This window comes from Cryptomeria japonica, chromosome 3 (genome assembly GCF_030272615.1).
Source record: "Cryptomeria japonica chromosome 3, Sugi_1.0, whole genome shotgun sequence".
NCBI lineage: Eukaryota > Viridiplantae > Streptophyta > Pinopsida > Cupressales > Cupressaceae > Cryptomeria > Cryptomeria japonica.
The window spans coordinates 459,061,255-459,085,220 of NC_081407.1; the positions used below are offsets into that span (position 1 = coordinate 459,061,255).

The following is a 23,966-nucleotide window of genomic DNA, read 5'->3' on the forward strand; positions in this document are numbered from 1 at the left end:
TTGTGTGTTAAGTGAATTGTTATTTTTTGTCTCTTTTATTCTACATTATATTTAATATTGTTTATTGCTCTAATTTGCCTAAACCCTAATAGTCCCCTTTAAAGAACTAAAGAATTAAATTATTAATTGATGACTTGTAGCTTGTTCTTTATTTTCTATAGGCTAAGGGATAAAATAAGAGAAATAATTTAATAATAATATGTTAGGTTGGATCCAATCATTTTATTTTTAAGTGGATAACTTAAATATTATTATAGGGCCTATGTATGACTTTATTTTGAAAGTATTTCTAGGCACCTGATTTAGTATTCTATTTAAAAAGTGTTTTTAAACACTTGGAGGAAAGAAGTAAATTCAATATATAATTTAAGAACTCTTTAAACATTTGGGTGGGGGGGGAACTAAATTTAAATGGAGAGCCCAAAAAGGCAATTGTAAAACAAAGTCATTCGATCAATCCAAACCATCCAAATTTGTCATTCCATTATTCCTTCCATTTTGGAAATTGAAGCAATCAAAGATGAAAACCCTCTTATATGTGAGAGATGATTCCATCTAGGGATCACAATTGTGCTGACTTATTGAAGACAGATTGATTGAATATTGACAAGCAAATCTAATCAAAATCGTCATTTGTTGTTTGTGAAAGGATTGCCAACACTCAGATTGCTGATTTTACATCAATATTGTTGTTGTACATCATTTCATGGTCGCACTCCTTTTGGATCTACTGTAATTATTATTTCCAGTCATTACTCCGCTTCTATTGCTATCATACTTCCATAAGATTGCTGATTTTGAAGAGGTTTCTGTTGTGACGTCTTCACACATCGCCCCATTGCAAATGGGGACCCCCAATTTTTTGCTTAGAATAGGTGTCTTAGTTTTCTTAGTTTCTTTAGTCGTTAACCTTTGCTAATGAGTAAAAGATGTCAGGTTCTGGTCCAACAACAATTCGGTCTCAAAATGGTCTCAATTGAAATATCGCATTATTCAAACAAACTCCCAAAGTTCCAAAATGATGAGCTTTGCTCTAAAATTATTGTCATTCACTATGCTAAGGCTAATAGGGTGAGGATCAGCTTAGGAGTTCTAGAAGAAGCTATGCGCATCAACTTAGGTTGATAGCTAGCCAAAATTGTCTAAGTATGAAACCCTACGGATTGATTCAAGCTGATAGGAAGCCAAAACATTTCTAGGTATGAAGCCCTACGGATCAACCTAGGTTGGTAGGAAGTCTCTAAGTGCCTGCAGATCAGCCTAGGTTGGTAAGAACGTAAAATTGCTTAAATGAATGCCAACCTTCAATGATGAGAAAGAGGTTGTGAATCAATCTAAGTTGGCAAAGAAGAGCGATGAAGAGCATTTTGACCTCAACAAGTATTGAACCTCTTGCGCACCTACTTGAATTGGAGAGAAATAAAATCTATTAATCATGTGCAAATCAACTTGAATTAAAAGGAAGGCGAATTTCCCAAATGATGACAAGGCGAACTAACTTAAGATCATGAGCAAGCTTGATGGGAGAAGGTTTTATCTTCTTAAGTGACTAAGGTATAACTTTTGAAAAATGAGATGGTTGATTAAACTAAGTCGCTCAGCTCAAACACTTCGAGTTGGGGCAATAAAAAGCATCTTGTGGATTAACTATTTTGGTTGGAATGCACAAGAACTATGATGAGAAGTTCAAACTCATAAACTTAACTCTCAACAATGAGAAGGAAGTTCAAGATCAACCTCTAGCAATAGGAAGTCGATCTTCCTAAGAAAGAAAGAAGATACAAACCAACCTAAGTTCATGGGAAGGAGTTGTAATGTCCCCATTTTCGTGAGCATCAAAGTTCGAGGGATTACCCTATTATTTGGACTCTCATAGGCTAATATGTTTGCATAGAGAGTCTCAATGGCAATTAATGGAGATTGTTGTCACTCCATGTCTTTAGTTCAGTCTCAGGTTCAGTTCCAGGCCTTTATCTATCAATGTTTGAGCTTAGTTGAGGAACTTACTATTTATAGTAAGTCAATCAGGCAGTGAAGCTATTTTTAGTCAGGGCACCTGGACACATGGGGGTTATAGAGTGTTGACCCAAGCTTCTAATGGCATGTCAAAAGACTGAATATTGAGGGAGATATTGATATTTGAGTGGTTAAGTTATATTTAATCCTAAAGGGGGGTTATTATAAAATTATATTATTAACTTTATTAAAGAGTGAATCACTTAAATATTATAAAGTGAATATCAAAAAGGTATGCCCATGTGGGGGAATTTATTTAAATGATGCAAATGGTATATTAAATACATTTAAATGTATTTAACTCCTTTCAAGAAGGAAATAATACTTTTTGGGGAATTGTGCCTTTTTGAGGGTTATAAGAAGCAAAGAAGACAATTCGTCCTCATATGATTGATTATTTGACATTGTTTCTTTTTGGCTTCTTTGTGCAATTGCCTGAGACAAGGGTTACAGCGAGTTTTCACCATTGGAGAATGATAATTCTTCATGGATTTGTGACCTTGAGGCTGTGGAAGATCAGCTGAATCATTGCATTCTGAGAGGGATTCATTCTGGAGTCCATTTGTGCTTCATCAGAGCTTACTTAATTCAGTTATTTGCAGATTTCTAAATAAAGAGGGTTGCACTTGGGTGAGACGCCTTCATTCAGCAGTTATAGACATCTGGGAGGTAGGCCATACATTCTCCTTGGCTGGCCATACATTTTCAGCTTGGCACATGTGGTCCTGAAAAGGGGTGTTTGACTAGGAAGGCTGAAACGCCTATCCTTTTTGCCTTCAGATTACTTCACCTTCATCGCCTAGCATTCTCAGGCCATTCCATCTCTTTTCTGGCTTGGAGAAATTGCATTTTGAGCTTGTGCACCTTGTTTTGTCAGTTTCACAGTTTTGGCTAGCAAGTTCCAGAATTTTCTTATTTAAATAATCTGAGGACCTCCAGAAATGTTTTATGTATTAGTTTCAATTGTAGTAGTTAGCTGATACTTAATATAGTTGTAGTTGCTCTATATTTCTTGCAAATTCAGTTTTATGCGCATTTCTTGCCTGGCACCCTTGTTATTTTTTGCTTAAAATTCTTCAAAACATTGAAAATACAAAAACAAGACCGCATTTGCATCAGTAGAAGAGTTAGAACCAATAGGATTCATACAAGAGTATCCAAGTAAGATGAAAGATTAACGTCTATACTTGAAGGGTTAAGGAAGGCAAATTTAAGAAGTCAAAACCAAGAAATTGGGAAAATGCAAGTTGGATGAGATAAAGTTTGCTAAAAGATAAGAGAGGTGAGTTCGCTAAACAAAGCTAGACTAAATCAGTGTAATGTCGCCTATTCCGCTCTAGTTTGTTTTGGGGTGTGTTGGCCAATTCTGAAAAAAGTTGGTCAGTCAGAGGCAAAATTAGGGTTTCCTATTTTCTAGGAGGATGTTTCGGCATTTTCGGTGGCCTACATGTTGGAGTTTGTCAGTTTGGGTTCTGGATTACTCTTGGGTTTTCGGAAAGCTTCGCAATGATGATACATGCATAGCAAGCAGCAGAGTTTGGCAAACTTACTATTTTTAGTAAGTGGAGGTGAGACCAGCTTATTTCTTTGGGTTTTCAGAGAGCTTCGCGATGGTGTAACATGCAAATAAATCTGAAGACTTTTTCGTACTTACTATTTTTAGTAAGTTACGACGACTGCTCAGAATGTGGTAAAAATCACTTTGGAAACAATTACTATTTTTAGTCGTGTGCTATTTATAGTAAGTACTATTTTTGGCAGGTTGTTGTGGTCCAATTCAGAAGCTATGGCAGGCAGTGCAGTTTTCAGGATTCCAACCGTCAGATTATTTTGAGCAGTATTCGATATATGGCAATTAAACTATTTTTTAATACTTTATTATTTTATGCTTGGCCTAGGCGTAAATGGTGTATGACATAAAGGGGGTCGATTTGATATTTAATTTATCAACTTATAGCCTAAGTCTAGACGCCCATGGAGGTATTTTTTCATTAAAAGGGATTATGACTTTACAATACATTTGATATTTGCTTAAGGGAGAAATACATTGTTGCTAAGTAAAATATTTAAAAGTCATTTCCCTAAGTTTATGTTAAGCACTCACTTATTATATTATTGGCAATTCTAATAAAGTGACTCATCTATGCACTTGGGTGATTTCAGAAGGAGAGGGAATGAAATGAAAGGCAAATTAAAAGAAATTTGAATGTCAGTGTTTTATCCCATATTGGAGGGAAAGGAAGTTCGATTTGGAGAGAAGATTATAAATAAAGGCCTTGGGTTCTCATTTTGAGTATCCATGAATATTATAATGAAGTGTTGTCGAAATGCTGATTGAATGCTTCGAGGATTATCTCCGAGATTGAATGCTTGGCTTCTCACTTGAAAGATAGTGACTAGTTGAGATTTGGGACTGTTCTTCACTCGGGAGAATAGATGGAATTCATTGTGAAGTTTGTGTTCGAAGTTTTCTGATTTTGGAGTGTTGTGTGTGAGTTCCAAGTTGCTGATTTTCAATGTGTTGTAGGTGTGTTTTGCTCATAAGTCTCTGTGTGGTCTTCTACCGGTTCTGGGTATTGGCTCGTTATTTCTCTATGCTCTAGGCAATGATTCCTATAAGTTTTTAGCACTTATCTTGGAGTCTTTAATTTTATAATTGCAAATCGATTTTCTGCCTTAACCGTACCATGCTGGAGCTGCCTTGGGATGTGTGCAAAATAGTTTTGGGTCTGTTTGATGTGTTTTGTCAGTTCTAGCTTAATCGCCTATCTCCCAGCTTTCATTTGCATCTGATTTGGGATCATTATGTTGTGTGTGGGCAAAGTTGTGAGCGATTTTGTGAGTTTTGTAGTTGTTGGTCTGCATATTTCCAGCTTGCTGCTTGCATATCAGATTCTAAAATTGATAGTGAGAAGTGTGTTTTTGGACTGGTTAGTCATTGGTGGGTTTGGAGTGCATATCTTATCATTTGCAGCAATGGACAGCGATGTTCTTATTCTGAAATCTCAAGCTATATATTGTAAAGCTGATTAGTAGGACTAACAGCTATTTCTTTATGGAATTGTAACACAAGACCCACTGAATAAGTGGAAGAGGCTGGCCTTGCCGCCTATCTTTCTTATTGTAATGTTGTCCTCCCGTTGAATAAGCGGCTGAGTAGATTATATTTATCATTTCCAGTCCTCCCGCTAAATAAGTGGTTGAGTGATTGTTATTTACTTCAGTTTCATCGGCATTGTGATTGGCTAGTCATACTGCCAAATTGTTGTTAAAATTTCTACTACCCACTAGACAAGCGGAAGGAGCTGGCTTACTGCCCAGTATTGTAATTTCCAATTGATTTTGGAAGCTAACGATCCCCTTATCACCGTATGCTCTCACCTTCCCACACTGGGCTCTTAGTGATCAGAAGTGGAAGGGTTACCTTTTAGAAGCATTTTGATTATCATTTTTCTAACCCTAACGGGTGCTTGTGATGTTTGAAACTGGAAAAATTTGAAAAAAAAATCAAGGGAGATATCTCAATCAGCCCCTCACAAAGATGAAGACACAAGACTCTTAAGTCGCAAAGATGAAGGTTGAAAATACTTAAGTATCAAAATCAAACTTCTAAAGATGTAGGTTGGCGAATTACTAAGTAAAGGAAAGTTGCACATCAACCTAAGCTCGTGAGAAGGAGCATTCAAGCAAGTAAAATCAAGATGGAACATCTACACTTGGAGGGTAAGATAAGGCGAACTTGAGAAGTGAAAACCAAGAAGTTAGAAGGATAAAAGTTGGATGAGATAAAGTTTGCTGGAAAGGAAAGAAGGGTGGATTCGCTAAACAAAGGCGTAGACATGAGACTTCTAAGTTGCAAGGATGAAGGTTAGAAATCATCGAGTCAAAAATCGAACCTCTAAGGAAGCAAGTTGGGCAATGATAAAGCGAATTTGAAGGTAGTTCAATCCTAGACAGGTGGAAGTTGAATAAAATCATATAAGGCGATTTAAAGTTCAACTTAGAAAATTTTCAATCCACTTGATAAAGTCGGCTTTCTAAGGAAGGCTGAAGGAATGCGATTTTATTAATAAAACCATTAAGATGCTAAGTCGGCTTTCCAAGAACATGAAGGGGTGTGACTTCTAACCCCAAGTCATATAAGTAGGAGGAAGAAGACTTCTTGAATGACATAAATGCAAATGCAGATCACAAACTCGCAGAGCAACAAGTTCGCCTAAGTAACAAATTCGCACAGCAAGTGAAGGAAGAAAATCGCTCAAAGTTGGTAACATTGCGTGAAGTAAGAAGTTCGCTGGCCCTAGACACACAAATTCGCCTTAAATCAGCATCACAGATCCATTCCTTATAGCTGGGAAGAGAGAGTTTCAGGCATCAACTCGTGGAGGAGGAAATCAAAAGGCTGGTCAAAGACCAAAGCCTAAATTGCCTTGCATTACAAGTGCTGGTTAAAGATACATTTGTCTCAGAAATTGGAATATAAAATCTCATCAAATTTTCCAGAAGTAAGAAAGAGAGATATATCTCAGATTTTCTGAGTGAAATCAGATTTCAAGATCACGAAGCTCAGGTTTTGAACATGAATTGAATGCATTATTACTTAATAGATGATTCTAAGTTTTGATCTTGTAAATTTAAAAGCATTTGTATTCACTAATAAGAAAATCAGAACTTAGAAGTATTATTAGAATTAAGCTTTAAAATATTCTTTTAAACCTTCTAACTTCTAGCTTCGTACATGAACATGTCAGGGGAAGATACACAAGGCAACTTGAAGAAGGCGAACTGGCATCATAGAGGAAGCTTGAAAGTGTAGAGATAGAGAGTCTCACAACATCGACACATATGAATTAAGTCAACAAGGAGATCCACACATTGAGGTCTAGCTCAACGTTCAAAGGGAAGCACACGCTTCACATTTGAACATCAAGGTCATCAACATGATAGAAGATACCTCAAAGATGCATGAAGAGGATACACGTCACATGGATGCCAAAGCATCAAAGTCTACTTTTCAAGACAACATGTTCCAAGTCCAAGGCAAGGAGTTTCAAGATCAAAGAAGGTTAAGGAAGAAAATACTTCATGATTCAAAGGTTGAGATTGTGAATGCATCACAAGGAGGAAAATTTCCAAATTAGAGTAAAGAAGAGTGAACATGATCCAAGAATGGAGATAATTTCAGAAGAGGCTGATGTGGTATCCTATTCGCATTCAAGCCAATCAAGTTACTTCCACATCAACAAGTCCAAGTTCAATGAACCTGATTAATCTCATGGTGTAACAAGTGACACAGGGCGCCTTATCAAAGACTATTTTATGTACCAAACCTATTCTCTCATTGGTTAGAAATCAAGATGGACATGTGTTCAATTCATTGCAATGATCTTATTGGTCAAAAGGAAGTTTGTTGTAACAAACCCTAATTAGGGTTTTATTGTAAAATTTATTGTAAAATCTTGGCCATTGATCTCAAATCGATCAGAGCCTTTGAATTGTAATGAGCTCTCTATATAAGGCTCACTCCTCTCATTTGTAAGGGTTAATAGTTAATAGTTAGTAATTCAAGAATAGTTTAGTAGCAAACAGCAGCTAGAGTAGAATACGAAGAGAAGGCAGAAATTGTTGCCAAGGTTGTAAATAAACTTCCTTTTCATTGAAGTTATGGTGGAATGTGTTGTTTCTTCTACAATTGCATGGTTTCTTGTTGGATCTTCATGTTAGATAATGATAATTAGATGAATGAAAGAACTTTGTACATGATCAATGGTGAAATTCATATATCCATACCACTAGCGATTTGTTGATTGTAAGTTTGCCTTGTGTGGTCAACTGGAATCCTTAAATGAGCTTAACTTCAATTGCTATTCGTACCTTGATATGCATCACCTTGATGGTATCCTTGTTGTTGATAGTAATTTGAACATCACCTACTTTCCTTAGAAGATCGCATTAAGCTTTGTAGAGTTGTTGCTTTGCATGTCAAAGCAAGGCTTAGTTGGAGTTTCACCAAAGATTGTCCATTGTTCCGACATTCTTAGGATTAAAATATAGTCCTCAGACCCAATCTCTTTTACCATTTTATTTTCTAAGCAAGTAGGTAGAATCTAAGTTCCAGCAACATCCAAATGTTCAACATTCAATTATTCAACGTAAGTCCCCTTGGATTACCAGTAATCACATCAATCAATTGAGCTTATCCACGAGTCAAGACCTAACAGTAGAAACCTTGGAGTTGTCTCATTTGATTATTCAAGAGAGGATAAGATACCTTGGTATTTTATTCTATGTTCGATTGTGCTAAAAAAGACATCAACAGTTTCCAGTATTGTTGCTGTTCATGAGAATTTCCAGCTATTAGATCTGCTAGATCTAATTTTTTGAATTGTCACATCATCTTGTGAGGGCTGCCATGCCATTTGAGGGCCAAATCTTTTATTTGAAAGGTTTTAAGGTATTCTTTTCTACTGTTATAGTACTTCCATATTACTGCTACAACACTGCAGTACAGTCACAGGTAGTTGGACTTCTTCATTTGTAAGTAGAATTACATCATTTTGTGTCAGTATCTGTGTTGATTATCAATTGTTCCAGTTCTAGAACGTTGTTATTGGCTGTAAACAGTCCTTTTGTTGTTGCTGTACCTTTTCCATATGTTGTACCTCAGCGACAATTGAGGATATCATTTATATCTAATTGTGAGGTGTATATGAGGGTTTCAGATTAATATCAGCCCACAAATAATTCAAAACTACTATAGCAATTGGTTGTGAGGTGATTCCACCTAGGGATCACATTTGAGATGAAAAGATTGAACTATTTCCAATTACTGATTAAGCATTTGTTGGTGAAGTGTGATTTATTCACACCTTGATCATTGCTATTTTTATCAATTGCTGCTATAGTGTCACTATAGTACATTTATGTTGATTATTTTATTATAGGCTATTGTGAATAATTTTTCAGACCTTTGGCATCATTAATACTATTGTATAGATTAGATTTGCCGAATTTCTATTATTGTTGCTGCTGTTTGCAAAGGGATTTGAGGATTTTGTTAATATATGTCAGGTCTGTTGTTTGAAGACTATCAAGTTTTCAACTACTTTCATACACTATTGTATTAGCTGTAGAGTGTTCCAAGTGGGAGCACAGCACTTATTTCAGAATAAATTGTATTTGGTTGCTGGAACAACATCTTTTGCAGCAACTAGAATTTCCTTTGCGACCTGGCCACTGTCATACCATTGTGAGAGGACACCATACAACAAAGATTCGTGGGATATTTTCAAGGCTTTTGCAACTTTCTGGCCTTGCAGCCAAAATTTTGGTGTATATGTTGGGATGATCATCAAATCAATTGGGTTTCGATAAAATATCCTCATTCATGCAAATATGTGGCCAGTTTGTTATCAGATCAAGCCTTTGTGGTCAATTTGTGAGTAGATCTTCCTATCTATTTCATGCCGGGACAGTTAAATATATTTAATTGATGAGTTGCAAACCCATTTTATATGATGATTAAGGCTGACTGCTGTTGTTATAAAAGTTTTTTCTGTTCATACCTGCTATTCTATTAAATCAGTGTTTATTATTCAGATGAGCAAGGGTTTCCATGTTTATATCTAATATCAATGTTTAGATCTGCTGCCATAGTTAATTATGTTTGATAATTGAGGATTCCCAAATGCATATCAGCACTGTTGATTGTCAGATCTGCTGCTTCATCTATGATATTTTGATAAATGAGGGTTTCCTATTTATTTTTGCTATTTGTACTGCTGAGCATCATATTAATTGGACTTTGACATCTGCATTTGTATTTTACATCTATTTCAGCTTGCACTTATTAAAAAAATTGCCCATTTCCTAAGACTTTCCACTAGGGACATTACATTTGAGTCTTTGAACAATTACGAATGTCAGCTCGCTTCCTTAGCCTCATTCATGGCCTGATATAGATAATCCATATGTTTTTTCTCCCACATCCTTCAACCACAGACCGAAGGTTCTAAAACCAAAACAATATAGCATAAAAACTAATAGAAATTTGATTTTGAACAACAGTAAAAAAAAAGTAAATGAAAATCAGAAAAACTAATTATAGAAGAACATGTTTTATTTTGTAAGTTAAAAAATGTTAACTTTAAGGTTCCTTTGAAGTTCTCATCTCTGTTCTTGGCAAATGGATCATCAAAAATGACCTTCACAGAATCACAACCATAGCAGCCAATGTCATTCTCAAGAATTAATCACCAAACCAAAAGATAAAGATTTTTTCAAAAATTTGTGATTTAACTAGAAAAAAATCAAGGAAAAATCAGGCTGACATCAAGGTTTTTGAAAAAGTAAAACGGTTAGGTTTAGGTTCTCTAAAAAAAGGAAATCATTACAGAGGCAAAAAAATTACCATTTTTCCAAATAGATTTCCAAAAATGGGAATATGCCATTTTTTCATGGTTAAAATTGCAAATTATTATAAAGAATTCACCAAAAACATATTTCATCGAATTCAATGAAACACTCAATTTTGGTAATGAAAATATTAGGAAATGGTCCAATTCCCAAGAAATTGCAACTTTTTACTATTTTTTGCTATTTTGTTGACAACCATTTCCCCTTCACTTAAGAAATGTTAGTGAAGCTACAATTCTCTGCAATGTGATAAAATTGGTGGCAAACCATGTCGCTCCCAACTTCACAAGCTCCTTTCAATTAGTGTGCTCTTTCATCAAAATTGGCACCTAATGGTGATTGTAGATGTATTTTCTAATGTTCCTCACCTATTCCACCATGGGCTTGACCCATTCAAGTTTGTCCTTGTCTTCAAGGAGAAGATCAATGTAGTGGGCAACACAAAAGCTCCAATAAATAGTAAGGTACCTTACCTTAAATAGACTCCTAGTTGACACATACATTGTTGCATTGTCTAACACAACTTGAAAACCACACTCACCTCCATTACCACCTCATACGATATGTTATAAAGGCTCACAACATTTTTTACTTCGTTAGAGGCATCAATTGACTTCAAGAACACCAACTATCCCCCTAAAGACAAGAGGAAGTTATTTAATATTTGGTTCCTAACATTTGGCCACTTATCAAACAAAATAGTGGCCCTTTCTGCACCAAGCACTCTTTTGTTCTTCCAATATGACCTCTATGTATCTCAAAGCATCCTTCAACAAGGATCCATTCATATCATTTTTCTTGCTATGGTCAATGCATTGACCTATGACTCCCAATAGGGGCTCCTTGCAACAATGAATGGCATATTGTTACAGTACTAAAATTGGCACATGCCAACCTTATTAATTATGCTTCCCTTGGTTCAACACATTACCTTCAAACAAAGGTTGTCCACCAAGATTATTACAAGGAACAAAAAAACCCTATGGTTATGATCGTAATATCCGCTTAGAACTATTTGTAGTGGAAAAGCCCCATTTCCCTAGGCTAATGCAAGAGCCCACTAAATCAAACTTTAATACTAGAGGAGAATTTATAAGAACTACCACTGCCTCAGTTGTCCTCTTTTCTATTTTCCTCCCCTCATATGAAGCAACAAAAGTTGTAATCTCTCATGTAATGTCTGGCTCCACTGAACCCTAGAGCTACACATCTCATCTAGGGATTCATAGAAGGTTAAATCCAAGCAATTGATGTCTTCTCTCATCCACAATGGAAAATAATTTGTAAAATCCAGAAGCTGATTCAACACACAAGCAAATCTATACTTACACTTCAATTTAGGGATCTGGCATTACAACAAACAGTTTGATATCTCCCTGATCAAGTCTTATATGTTAACTAGGTTATTTGTCATATAAAATACCATACGTTCTATGTCAGAAAGATTAAAACCAACAAACTGTAATAGACCTTATATTGGTTTATATCAGATGTTGACCTCATTATAAACAATACGGTAATAGAGGTTCCAGCAATACACCGAGGTTTGAAAAACACATAAGTTAGAGAGAAATACTGATTATTACTGCTTCCTTTACTGCATAGTAATTTAACAGAGATTTGTGTTTATTCACAACTTTAATGGTATACAATATCAATAATAATGAATTGAATGTGCACTTGGGAATATACAACCTGCTCTTTGAAAGCTACATACGAATACTAGACACCATCCAGCCCTAAAACTCTCCAACAAAATACCCGAACAACCAATGGACAACTTATAAACAAACTGTCTGATGCAACTAATGGTTCCTTGATGTGGAACTCAATGTAACCACCAACCACCAGTAAGGCCTGATATCAGGTTTAGGGATCAAATTCTCCAATGTAGTAAAGATGAGAGGATTATAATAATAGTGCGAACCCAAAGCTTAAAACTCCACTTCAGATATCCTGACCGGTTGCTCCAATGTCTTTATTCACATCTCAGTAGATTGTAGAAAAGAAGAAAAAGCAATGCTTCAATAATATTATCAAACATCATCAAAGATACACTCAATGCCATAATCGCACCATCAGTACCACACACTAGTATCAACGATTTGTTGTGCAATGAATGACTCCAATCACAATTACCAATTACTTCCGCAGGCTGTAAACACTTCAGTCCTATCAATTAAGATCCTCCCAATCAAAAGAACCAATCGTCACAAGTGTATACAATATTGTGGACTCATATGATGATGAAATATCCAACTCAACCAGTTATCTCCACACAACCTGTACATTCTTAATCTATTCCGATTGAGTACTATTAAGAAGCAGGTAACTTTATTGATTTCTGATGGATTGTGAAGGCCCGCTTCATAATAAAATAAATTCACCAATAATCCGATAACATCCAACCACATATAGTCTAGGTGTATTTAATATTTGTCACATAGCGTTGTATTCAACTAACACCGAAGAGATAGTGTGTATATTAAAACCCAATAACCCTATAGTCTTTGTGCAATCAATACTGAATTTTTCTTCCTGAAGACTTCACCAACTCTCCTCCTATCCATCGGCATGAATTAACACCTTCCGATGAATATCTCCAAACAATGCCTCTGTGGGAATACAGATAAATCACCAAAAATCACAATATTTCTAAGAAAACACTCACAAAAATAAATTGGAAACTTTCATGCCATGCATAGCAAGGAACCAATCTCATAGTATAGTCTTGGCATTCAATACTTCCATGCCCAACTATTATTAATAATATTTTTATGTGAACCTATGTTAATAATAAGATCCTCCCAATCAAATGAACCAATCGTCACAAGTGTAAACAATAGTGCGGATTCATATGATGATTAAATATCCAACTCAAACAGTTATTTCCATGCAACCTGTAGATTCTAAAATCTATTCCGATAGTATTATTATTAGGAAGCAGGTAACTTTATTGATTCCTGATGGATTGTGAAGGCCCACTTCATAATAAAATAAATTCACCAACAATCCAAATACATCCGACCACATATAGTTTAGGTGTGTTTGATATTTGTCACATATAGTTGTCTTCAACTAACGCCAAAGAGATAGTGTGTATATTAAAACCCAACAACCCTATCGTCTTTGTGCAATCAATACTAAGTTTTTCTTCCTGAAGACTTCACCAACTCTCCTCCTGTCCATCAGCATGAATTATTACCTTCTGATGAATATCTCCAAACGATGCCTCTGTGGGAATACAGATAAATCACCAAACACTACAATACTACCAAGAAAATGCTCACAAAAATATATTGGAAATTTTCATGCAGTGCATAACAAGGAACTGGTCATAATGTATAGTCTTCACATTCATTACTTCCATGCCTAACTATTATTAATAATATTTGTATGCGAATCCTATATTAATAATGTTAGCAATGATAATCTTCAATACCTCTGAATGAAAGTCTGATATTCGCTAACTTTCAAATCTCTGCAATCTCCATTATTAGTCCAAATGAAGAATCTAGATGATTCTTCCTCCACCTAGGGTAGATCTTACACTGCCAAAAATGTCTTCCTCAAGTTACCATCCCGATAAGATAAGTTTGAGAAACCTCTCAAATCAACTAAAGAAAATAATAAATCATTCCATATCTGCCTCCATCTCCAAAGCTTCTTTAAATAATAATGAATTCAGTTCCCTTGCAGTTGCCACCATTAGTTAGTGACTTTAATCAATATTACTTTTCTATAGTCACTTAAATAATTATTAAATATTACCAATTGGAAATAATATTAAATAATTAACTTAATTCCTTTTTTGATATTAATTCCTTTTTTGATATATTTTAATCTTTAAGGAATTAAATAATATTTTATTTGTCAAAATTAGGACATTACTTAATTACACACCACCATTCTTGTCTCTGTACCTCATGCACAATGCTTCCAAGCAGAGTTCCTTGCATTGCCATACATTAATGACATTGTATTGGAAAAATAAAACTACAGCTAAAAGGGAAAATTAAATAAAACAACTAAGCACTGTAGTATTGTACATTGTAAACCCTAACTCTTGAAGAAATAATGGGAAAAAATAAAAAATGAATTGATAATACCCTAGAATGAAAGGGAGAAAACAAAAACAAAAATCAGAATATAAAAAACAGAGTTACCTTCAAGTAAACTGAATAAATCAGTCCACAATCACTTGGAATCAATCAAAATCACTTGAAAATGAACACAATCAGGTCAATGTGTCAGTAAGTCAAAAGCTCGAAGGAGAAAATTCAAAAAAGAAGAGGGTTTTTAGGTTTTTTTCTGCTGTTGATTGACATTAGGCACCATTCAAGTTTTTGGCTTTCACTCTCTGATTTTGACGAGTTGACAAGTTTTCTGGCCAATCACTCACCAGAAAGTTTTTTGGCAAGTAACTTCCCCACTTGGTTTGCCTCCTAAATTTGCAAGTACCTCACCAAGTTTTTGAATTATGCAATAGACAATCACAGATTTTATGTTTATCATTGCTCAGAAAATATTCTAGCTATTTCCCTGCCTGATTCCCTAATAAAATAGATGTGTATAATAAATTTATTCCTTTCTTTCATATAATTAAAGAAAAAATGGGAACTTAACTGGTTTTCCAAACCCTAACTTCAAATATTTTATTGCATTTCCAAACATCAAAACTTTTTGTAGAAGTTGGGAGAAATGGATATACAGGTTGCCCAACTCATCAACTGATTGGGATACTCAAGAATAATGAATACAAAAAGGAAACCAAATACAGACAGTATTTACTTGAACCCCGTATCAATCATGGTTCATATTACATTAACTTCAAGAATCAAAATTGAAACATAAGGATCAATAAAAGAAAAGCAAAAGAGATAGAGAGCAGCTAGCTATCACATTCACAAGAAGTATGATGAGTTTACAACTGATTATGCCTGGTTAATCATCTTTACACAAAGGAAATTGGCATTAGTGTATTATTTTTGCATAGATAACCAAATACATAAAACAGTCCTATAATATCTCAAGCAAGTCATTCTTACAGCACCACATACATCTTTCTTATCTTGTGGTAGCAAAAAAGGATCCCTGACACTTAAGCCTGAAGCAATCGTGAGTACAGGATCTAGGCAGCGGAAAACAGCACCATAAATCAACATTTTTCCAAGCTTAGGATCCACAGGAAGAATTGATAAGTATTTTCCTGCCACAAAATGTATATATGAAGGTCTCTTATCCATGCTCCATGAATGCAATTTGAACATAAACTCTCAAACACCTCAAAGAAACTTTATTTCTACCAACTACATATTCAAAAACATCTCAAATTTCAGCTCATGAAGAACAAGTGTAAGTTTTCAATAACAGGTCCAAACTTAAAATGCTCACCAAGATTGGTTAAACTTTCCTTTTCATCCAAGGCTCCTATCATCTTTAAAAATGCAATTGCATTTTGAACCTAAAACAAGGTAGAAGCTCATTAATATTTCGACAGTTTCAAAAAGTTTCAGATGGTTGGAAAACATTATCCATATGTAAACAGATCCATTAAAATAAATAAAAATAATCATTTATGTACGAGCAGATACAGCACATTATTTGGAAAGGTTGAACAACTGAATGAAATCACTGCACGGGAAGGTGCTTATAATACATACTGCAAGTGGTTCTGGTGGCTGTAATGCACTGGACAAAAAGTCACTAATGCTTCCAAGCTGCAGACTCTTAATTTGTAAACAAATAGAGTGCAGAGGTGTTCTCAGAAGTTCTGGCAACTGATATTCTGCAAATGCATCATACACACATCTTGGATAAAGATGAAAGCATTCTCCAGGTTGAACACGTCCAGCTCTGCCTCTCCTCTACATAATACACAACAAATTCCATAGGATAATGAATCAAACATAGAACTTAAAACAAAAAACTAAACTTGAGGCCCCAAAAAATAAAATTCAAACAATTTTGCCCCTATGCACATCATTCCTATTGTCTCACATAAAACAGGATATAATATTACCTATCTCCGCAGAAAAGAAAAGTTTCCTACCTTTTAGATTATATTGACTAGAAAGAACATAGAAAATTGTATAACATTAAAAAAATGTGATCCATCAAGCAGTTCAAAACCCTTCTTTTTTATTGTGACATACTGCCACCTGTACATGCAAGAGATATTTCACGAAAGCAAACAAAAGAAAACATACAAAAAAAATATTGTCCTTTTCTATAGGTAGAATCATTTTGAAATATTCACCATAATTTTTTTTCAAATTTTTCCAGTTACAAAACCACAAGCACCCATTAGGATTAGTAAATGAAAATTACAACCACTACTGAAAGTAACTCTTCCACTTTCTAATCACCAAGAACCCAATGTGGGAAGGTGAGAGCATGCAGTGCTAAGGGGATTGTTAGCTCAATGATCAACTGAAAATTACAATTCAAATTACAATACTAGGCGGCAAGCCAGCCCCTTCACTTATCCAGCAGGTGATAGAAATTTCCACAGCAGTTTGGCGGTACAACCAACCAATTACAAGATTACAAGGAACTGAAAATAGCAACAATCACTCGACCACTTATCCAGTGGGAGGACTGAAAATGGAATTGCAATCTACTCAGCCTCTTATTCAGCGGGAGGACAGTGTTGCAATAATAAAGAAAGGCGGCAAGCCAGTCTCTTCCACTTATTCAGTGGGTCCTGAGCAACAATCCAGAAATAGATAGTTGTTAGTACTACTAATCAGTTTTACAATGCGTACTATGGATTTTCTAATTATGAGATATCGTTGTCCAAAGATAGGTGGCAAAGCCAGCCTCTTCCACTTATGCAGTGGGACTAAGAGTAATCAAGAAACTTGCTATTAGGACTACTAAGCAGCATTACAAAATGAATAAGAATGGTAAATCAAGTGCTGATAACAAGTCCAACAGCTGCAAATAATAAGATATTCACTTCCAAAACCAACATAGACCAACAACACCAAGAATGCACTCCACACTAACAACTTCACACTCCGAAAAAGCAAACCACACGCTAGAAAAACGCAGACCAGCAACCTAAAAACTCACCAAAAAGCTCATAACTTTGCCCACACTCAACGGAATGACCCCCAAACAGTTGCAAATGAAAGATATGAGACAGGCGATTAAGCTAGACCCAACAAACTGCATCAAATACCCCAAATGAATTCTTGCACGCATTCCCAGGCAGCCCAACATGGTACGGCTAGGGCAGAAGTACAACTTGCATTTAAAAAATGAATACACCAAATTAAGCTCTACCAACTTACAAGAATAATCGCCTGGGACATAGGAAGAGAATGAGCCACTACCCAGAATGAGCTGACACCCGGACAGAGAGTTATGAACGAAAACATGCTACAGCCACACCAAAACCAGCAACTTGAAAATCCACACAGCACTCCAGAATCAGAAAACTCGAACACACACTAGCAATGAATCCATCCATTCTTCTGAGTGAAGAACAATCCCCAAACTCAACTAGTCGCTATCTTTCAAGCGAGAAGCTAAGCAAATAGTCTAGGAGGTAAGCATTCCTCGAAGCATTCCAACAGCATTTCGACAGCATTTCGTTATAAAATTCTTGGATACCCAAAATGAGAGCCCAAAGCCTTTATTTATAATCTTCTCTCCAAATCGAACTTCCTTTCCCTCCAATATGGGATTAAACAGTGACATTCAAATTTCTTTTAATTTTCCTTTCATTTCATTTCATTCCATCTCCTTCCCAAATCGCCCAAGTGCATAGATGAGTCACTTATTAAAATTGCCAATAATATAATACGTGAGCGCTCAACATAAACTTAGGGAAATGACTTTTAGATATTTTATTTAGCAACAATGTATTTCTCCCTTAAGCAAATATCAAATATATTGTAAAGTCATAATCCCTTTTTATCAAAAACACCTCCATGGGCGTCGAAACTTAGGCTATAAGTTGATAAATTAAATATCAAATCCACCCCCTTTATGTCATACACCATTTACGCCTAGGTTAAGGGGAAAATAATAAAGTATTAAAAAATACTTTAATTGTCATATACCGAATATTGCTCAAAAAAATCTCAAGGCTAGAATCCTAAAAAACCGCACTACCTGCCATAGCTTCTGAACTGGACCACAACAACCTACCAAAATAGTACTTACTATAAATAGCACACTACTAAAAATAGTAAGTGTTTCCCAAGTAATTTTTACCACATTCTGAGTAGTCGTTGCAACTTACTAAAAATAGTAAGTTCGGAAAAATCTTTATATTCATTTGCATGTTACACCATAGTGTTGTGCGTTGCACACGCTCCCTGTCGCCGACAGGGTCCCCCTTCCTGTTTTTGAGACTTTCGTCTTCACCCAGTTGAGTTTCGCACAGAGCATCTCGTGTCCTTTCGAGCGAGTCCGCGACTAGTCCGTGAAGTGATGATGTCAAAGGAAAGAGCCGATAATTCCATCAGGCTAGTCTAAGCCCTCGAGCATGAATGCCAAGAGTTTGTTCAAAATTGTGAAATCGCCTTGGATAGGCATAAGGTCATAAAGATTGGCGAAGCCCGCCAAGCAAAGAGCAGTGCGTCTGAAGATCGCACGAGGACCCAAAGTTGTCGTTTTTCGCACAAGAGCGATGAGATAGATTTCATAAGGTTTGTCTTTGCGATGTTTGTGGGATTTGAATGAAGGATGATTTTCGCCTGCTGATGAAGGAGCGACTTTCCTAGCCAAAATGCCAAGGTTGACAAACTTGCCTAAGTGCCCAAACTCGCGCTTCTCGAGGAGAAAGTTAAAATCGCTCTAGGAGTAAAGTTTTGGACTTTTAGGCCAAATTGAGAGAAATTTCAAATTTGTTAAGATCACCAAAATCGGCCAAGGGTCCGAAAATGCCTTAAAATTCCAAAACCTCCAAAATCCAAAATTTGTAGAATCTAGCGAAAACTGGTCCAAGGTCCAAAGTTTCACTTAAGTTGCCAAAATTGCCTTATGGGCCGAATTTCGGACCCAGAGGCCAAAATTTTAAAACTTCACAAGGTTAAAAGATTGCCAAAATCGCCCAGGGGACCGAATTTTGGACCCTGGGGTAAAATTTCAAAATTTCAAAAAAATTCCCAAAACTGCCTTAAGGTCCGAAAATGCCTTTAAAAGTTGCAAAAAAACCCCACAGGTCCAAATTTCACTTAAAGCATCTAATTTCAGACCCTGGGGCCGAAATTTAAAAATTTGTATAAATTTGCAAAATGCGCCTAAGGTCCGAAATTACCTTCAGTTTGCAAAAGACCCCAAATGGTCCGAAATTACCTTAAGTCACCTAATTTCGGACCCTGGGGCCGAAATTCAAAAATATGATAAAATTGCAAAATATGCCTTATGGTCCGAAATCTGGGTAAATTCGCCAAAAGGCGTTTAAGATCCGAAAACTCCAAAGTTGGCGAAAATCGAGAAAACTCTGAAGTTCTTTCAAAATCGCGAAATTCCAAAAGGCACTTATGGTCCGAAATCTGGGTAAATTTGCCAAAAGGCGTTTAAGGTCCGAAAACTCCAAAGTTTGCGAAAATCGAGAAAACTCCGAAGTTCTTTCAAAATCGCAAAATTCCAAAAGGCGCTTATGGTCCGAAGTTCATGAATGCTCCGAAATTTTGCCAAAAGATGCGAAAATCGCGAAGGACGCCTTAGGATCCGAAGTTTGTATAACTTGCAAAGGGCGCCCAATGGTCCGAAGTTTATCTAAATGACAAAAACGTTAAAGGATCCAAGAAAGCAATGGTCTGAAGTTCGCCCTTAGGGTTTAGGAAACGCAGTTTAAGTTTGCAAAACAGCGCCATAGCTCCGAAATTCGCCATAAAACCTCAAAACTGCAACGCGTAGGGCAAGTAAGGAATTCGAATTTGTAAAACCCCTCCATACTGCCGAATTTAGCGTAAGGAAGGATCACGTTCAATTTTGAAAGGGGGAGCCAGAGAGTATAAATTGCATTCAAGGTAAAATGCTGACACAAACCATTCCAATCATTCAAGTTCAAATTACCAACTGCCGATGGTAAAAATCGCTTAGTCTAAAATGACAAATTCTTTTCCATCCAACAACTGCGAAAATTTGAATTAAAGGATAACCATTGAAATTCCAAAATTTGCAGAGCTGTCCATTCCTCTTTGCACAGCACGTCAGGCAATTTCTCGCCATCCACTCTCATCAGGTAAGTACGCTTTGCCTCTCTTGATCATTTGAAATGCTTATAAATCAAATAGATGTGTGTGCAAAATTCGATTAAAATGCTTAAATTTTCGAAATTCGCATCTTTTTCCGCTTGTAAAACGTTGTGCAAAGCAATCAAAATTAGAATTTGCTCCTAAGGTTTAACCAGAAATTGTATTTTCAAACTTAGGAGAATTTTTCGAGCTTTGTCCCTGTTGAGAATTAATCCAGAAAGTGTTAAGTATAAATTCGCAATCAAAAGCTTCATGAATACTTTGGTTTAAATCAATCAAGCTTTCAGCTAGAAATGTCGCTCCATGTCCAATCTAAATTTTCAATTAATCCTTGAATGCTGGAATATTTTCTATCTAACCCGCCTTACTTCTTTTGTATCACCTAGTAATCCGCATCCGGTTGTGCAGGATAAATGCCTAAATCGGCGGTAGAATCATCAAAGACGTCAGCTGCAGCCGAGACATCGCAAGCACCCAAATCAGATATCCCACGCAAAGTTGAAAGGATGAAGTATCAGTATCAAAGAGGAGGATTGAGGGAGTCAAAAGTTCAGAGCGTCTGGGACAATATCGGTGATACCGACCTAGGCCATATCAACATCCAGGACTTCAGGAATCGGGTCTTCTCCCCTAACGCATATGGCAAGCCTAGATAGATGGTGGAAAGTGGCATCGCCCAAGCGGCAGGATTTCCTCCAGCAGTATAGAACTATGAGTTAGTAATAGAGGTTGCCCGGCATTATCAGCCAAATTCCAGATTGGTGCTCCTCGAGAATATGACTCTTGCCAACTTCACTCCTGAGGCCATTGGCGATGCATTCGACATTCCCTTCCCAAACAATCCCACGGCCACGACTATAGATGAAGCACAGGTGGCATATGATATGAATCCGGCCCGATGCAGAGCACTGATCAACGAAAAGTGGTACAAGGAGAGAAGGCTTCCGAGCACCAGGATTGTGAAAAAGACCCCCAGAAGTGATTTTCATAATGAGCATAGGGATATAGTCACATTACTCAGCCGAGATATGGGACTTCCTAAATCCAACTACTTTGAAGAGTGGATATTTTATTTCACAGAGCAAGTCTTCGCTGGGAAGTCTAAGTTTGACTGGGCCCAGATCATAAGCGACAACATCCACACTCAGCTGATAGAGCTTGAAACAAAGAAATACTTCACTATGACCTCTTATTTGGTCTACACGTTCACCAAGAACCAGCCGCTACTAGGTTTGATAATGAAAGGTGAAATCGGGAATGGGCCTAGTCAGGTAAAGGTCTATGATTGTTACCCACAGCTGCATTACCAAGATATAGCTCAGAGGGAAAAGAGCAGCCCAGCTTACGCAGTTGGCCAATATGAGCATGTCAATGACGCCTTCACAATGCACCTGGTCAGGCTAATGCAGGGAAGATTACACATAAGGCTCTCAGAGCAGGCTACTATTCTAGTACAAAGATACGGGGCCTGGTTCATCCAGTTCCCATGGTTCTCCTATTTCCGAATAGCGGGCTTTGATGGTGCCCCTCTCCGATTTCCACGGTACCCAACCGACAAAGTAGTTCTTATGGAGGTCACAAGGCAGTCACGTCCGGCCAGCATCTTACTCAGAGAAAGCAAGCAGGCTGGAATCGCATTCCCCATGATCATAGGCAACCAAGACGTCCATCTGAAGACCCCCACCCTAGCAGAGGAATCCCTCACAGAGCTGGCCTCTTGTGGCCTACAAGACCATTTTCTGAGAAAATATTTCGATCACGATAATCTGGCGAAGAGAGCCTGTGGCAGGCGGTACAGAGCAAAGGAATCAGTTGAAGACTATTGGAAAATATTGCTTTGATGACTACGAAGTCCAGAGACGTGAATATTCTATGTTGAGTGTGCAGCAAACACGGCTCTTCGAATATCACCGGGTCCCAGATCAACTCACAGATTCAAGGAATTGCCTCCAAGTCCGGGAATTTGAGGCGGTAAGGCATCTTTTGCCAGGCGTTGATTGGTCACAGGACCCGATCCCTGATTTTGAGGCAGTCATGGCAGCCCCAGCAAGATACACAGACCAATGGTTACATCAGCAGATTGAGAGGCTAATTCATGAGGGAGTCCAGTTCACTTACCACCTAATGGGCAGCCTCGATTCTCAGTCTTCCGAAGATGAAGGAACGTCCAGTGCACCCAGAGAAGAAATTGAGAAACCTAAGAAGAGAAAGAAGGCTAAGGCTTGCAGAGGGACTTGGACGTCCAAGAGAACGAGAAGGGAAAAGATTCCTATAAGAAGACCAGAGGTTACTTCATCGTCAAAGGACCCCAGTTCGTCCGACGATGTAGTGGAATTAGATTATATACCTACTCCACCTTCTCAAAGTGACATTGATGCGTTTGGAACTAATGATCCTCTCGCACCCGACATGTTAGAAGCTGAGCTAAGAGCCATTGAATCAACCCAACCGGGTAACCCAATAGAGGAAGGAGAGATTCCATCCATTCAAGGGATCGAAGTGCATGAACCCACGCAACAGAGTCGCCATGAGTTGCTGCTCCATAATACAACCAAAGATGACTCTACCGTTGAAGGAGAGCAAAGGGCAGAGGAGACTCGCGAGCTCGAAAGGACTGAAGAGCAACCATCACATGAAGGCGCCAAACAACTGTTCAGTGAAATGGGAGAAAGTTCAGCTGCAAGTAAGGAACTTGGCACCTCCCCCACCCCTCCGATAACAGAACAGCTGCAAATCTGTGATGAGTCGGCTGAAAACCTCAAAGAACAGAATGCAGACTTAACCATATCATCAGCCCAGACAATACCTCAAGAATGGTTGATTGCCAGAGCCCAGCGCACTGGACGACATCTTCTCGCGCATAGACCAAGCTAATGCTAAGGGGAAGAAAAAGCCTACGGCATATTCTAGAATGACTAAGGATGATCAAAGGAATCGCACTCTTCACATCGCCGCCCGGCCTGTAGACAAGCCAGCAGATCAGATTACACTGGCGGATTATAGCATCACAACTGTCCCCATTGGACGAGCCACTAAGGAGCAAGAAAAAGAAGAATTCAAAGGTTCGGTGTAGAATATACTCAAGCAGCTTGAAGAGATAACAGTTGAAAAGAACATGTATCGGGCTCGTGCTGAGCAGGCCGAAGGGTACATCGATCAAATCCTGAGACCATTACACAATGCCTCCGAATCCCACATTCCCCCAACAGCATTGGCACAGAGGACCACAACAGAATTTGAAGGAGTACGGGACATCACAAGGGCCATCAGGGAATGGATACAAGGCATCAGAAAAAGGGGAGAACGAATCCTCGA

The 23,966-nt window shown here is 37.4% G+C and overlaps 1 protein-coding gene across 2 annotated transcripts in view; it reads right to left on the reverse strand.

Annotated features, from left to right (window-relative positions):
• Window positions 1–23,966, reverse strand: part of LOC131062418 (DExH-box ATP-dependent RNA helicase DExH3) — a 222,870-nt gene that overhangs the window by 37,165 nt on the left and 161,739 nt on the right. For both annotated transcript variants that reach the window (XM_057996073.2, XM_057996074.2), the window contains exons 12-14: window positions 16,095–16,298; window positions 15,826–15,895; window positions 15,492–15,640 (exon numbers count right to left, since the gene is read on the reverse strand). In XM_057996073.2, coding sequence (XP_057852056.2) covers window positions 15,492–15,640; window positions 15,826–15,895; window positions 16,095–16,298 — 423 coding nt within the window. The remainder of the gene's footprint in view (window positions 1–15,491; window positions 15,641–15,825; window positions 15,896–16,094; window positions 16,299–23,966) is intronic.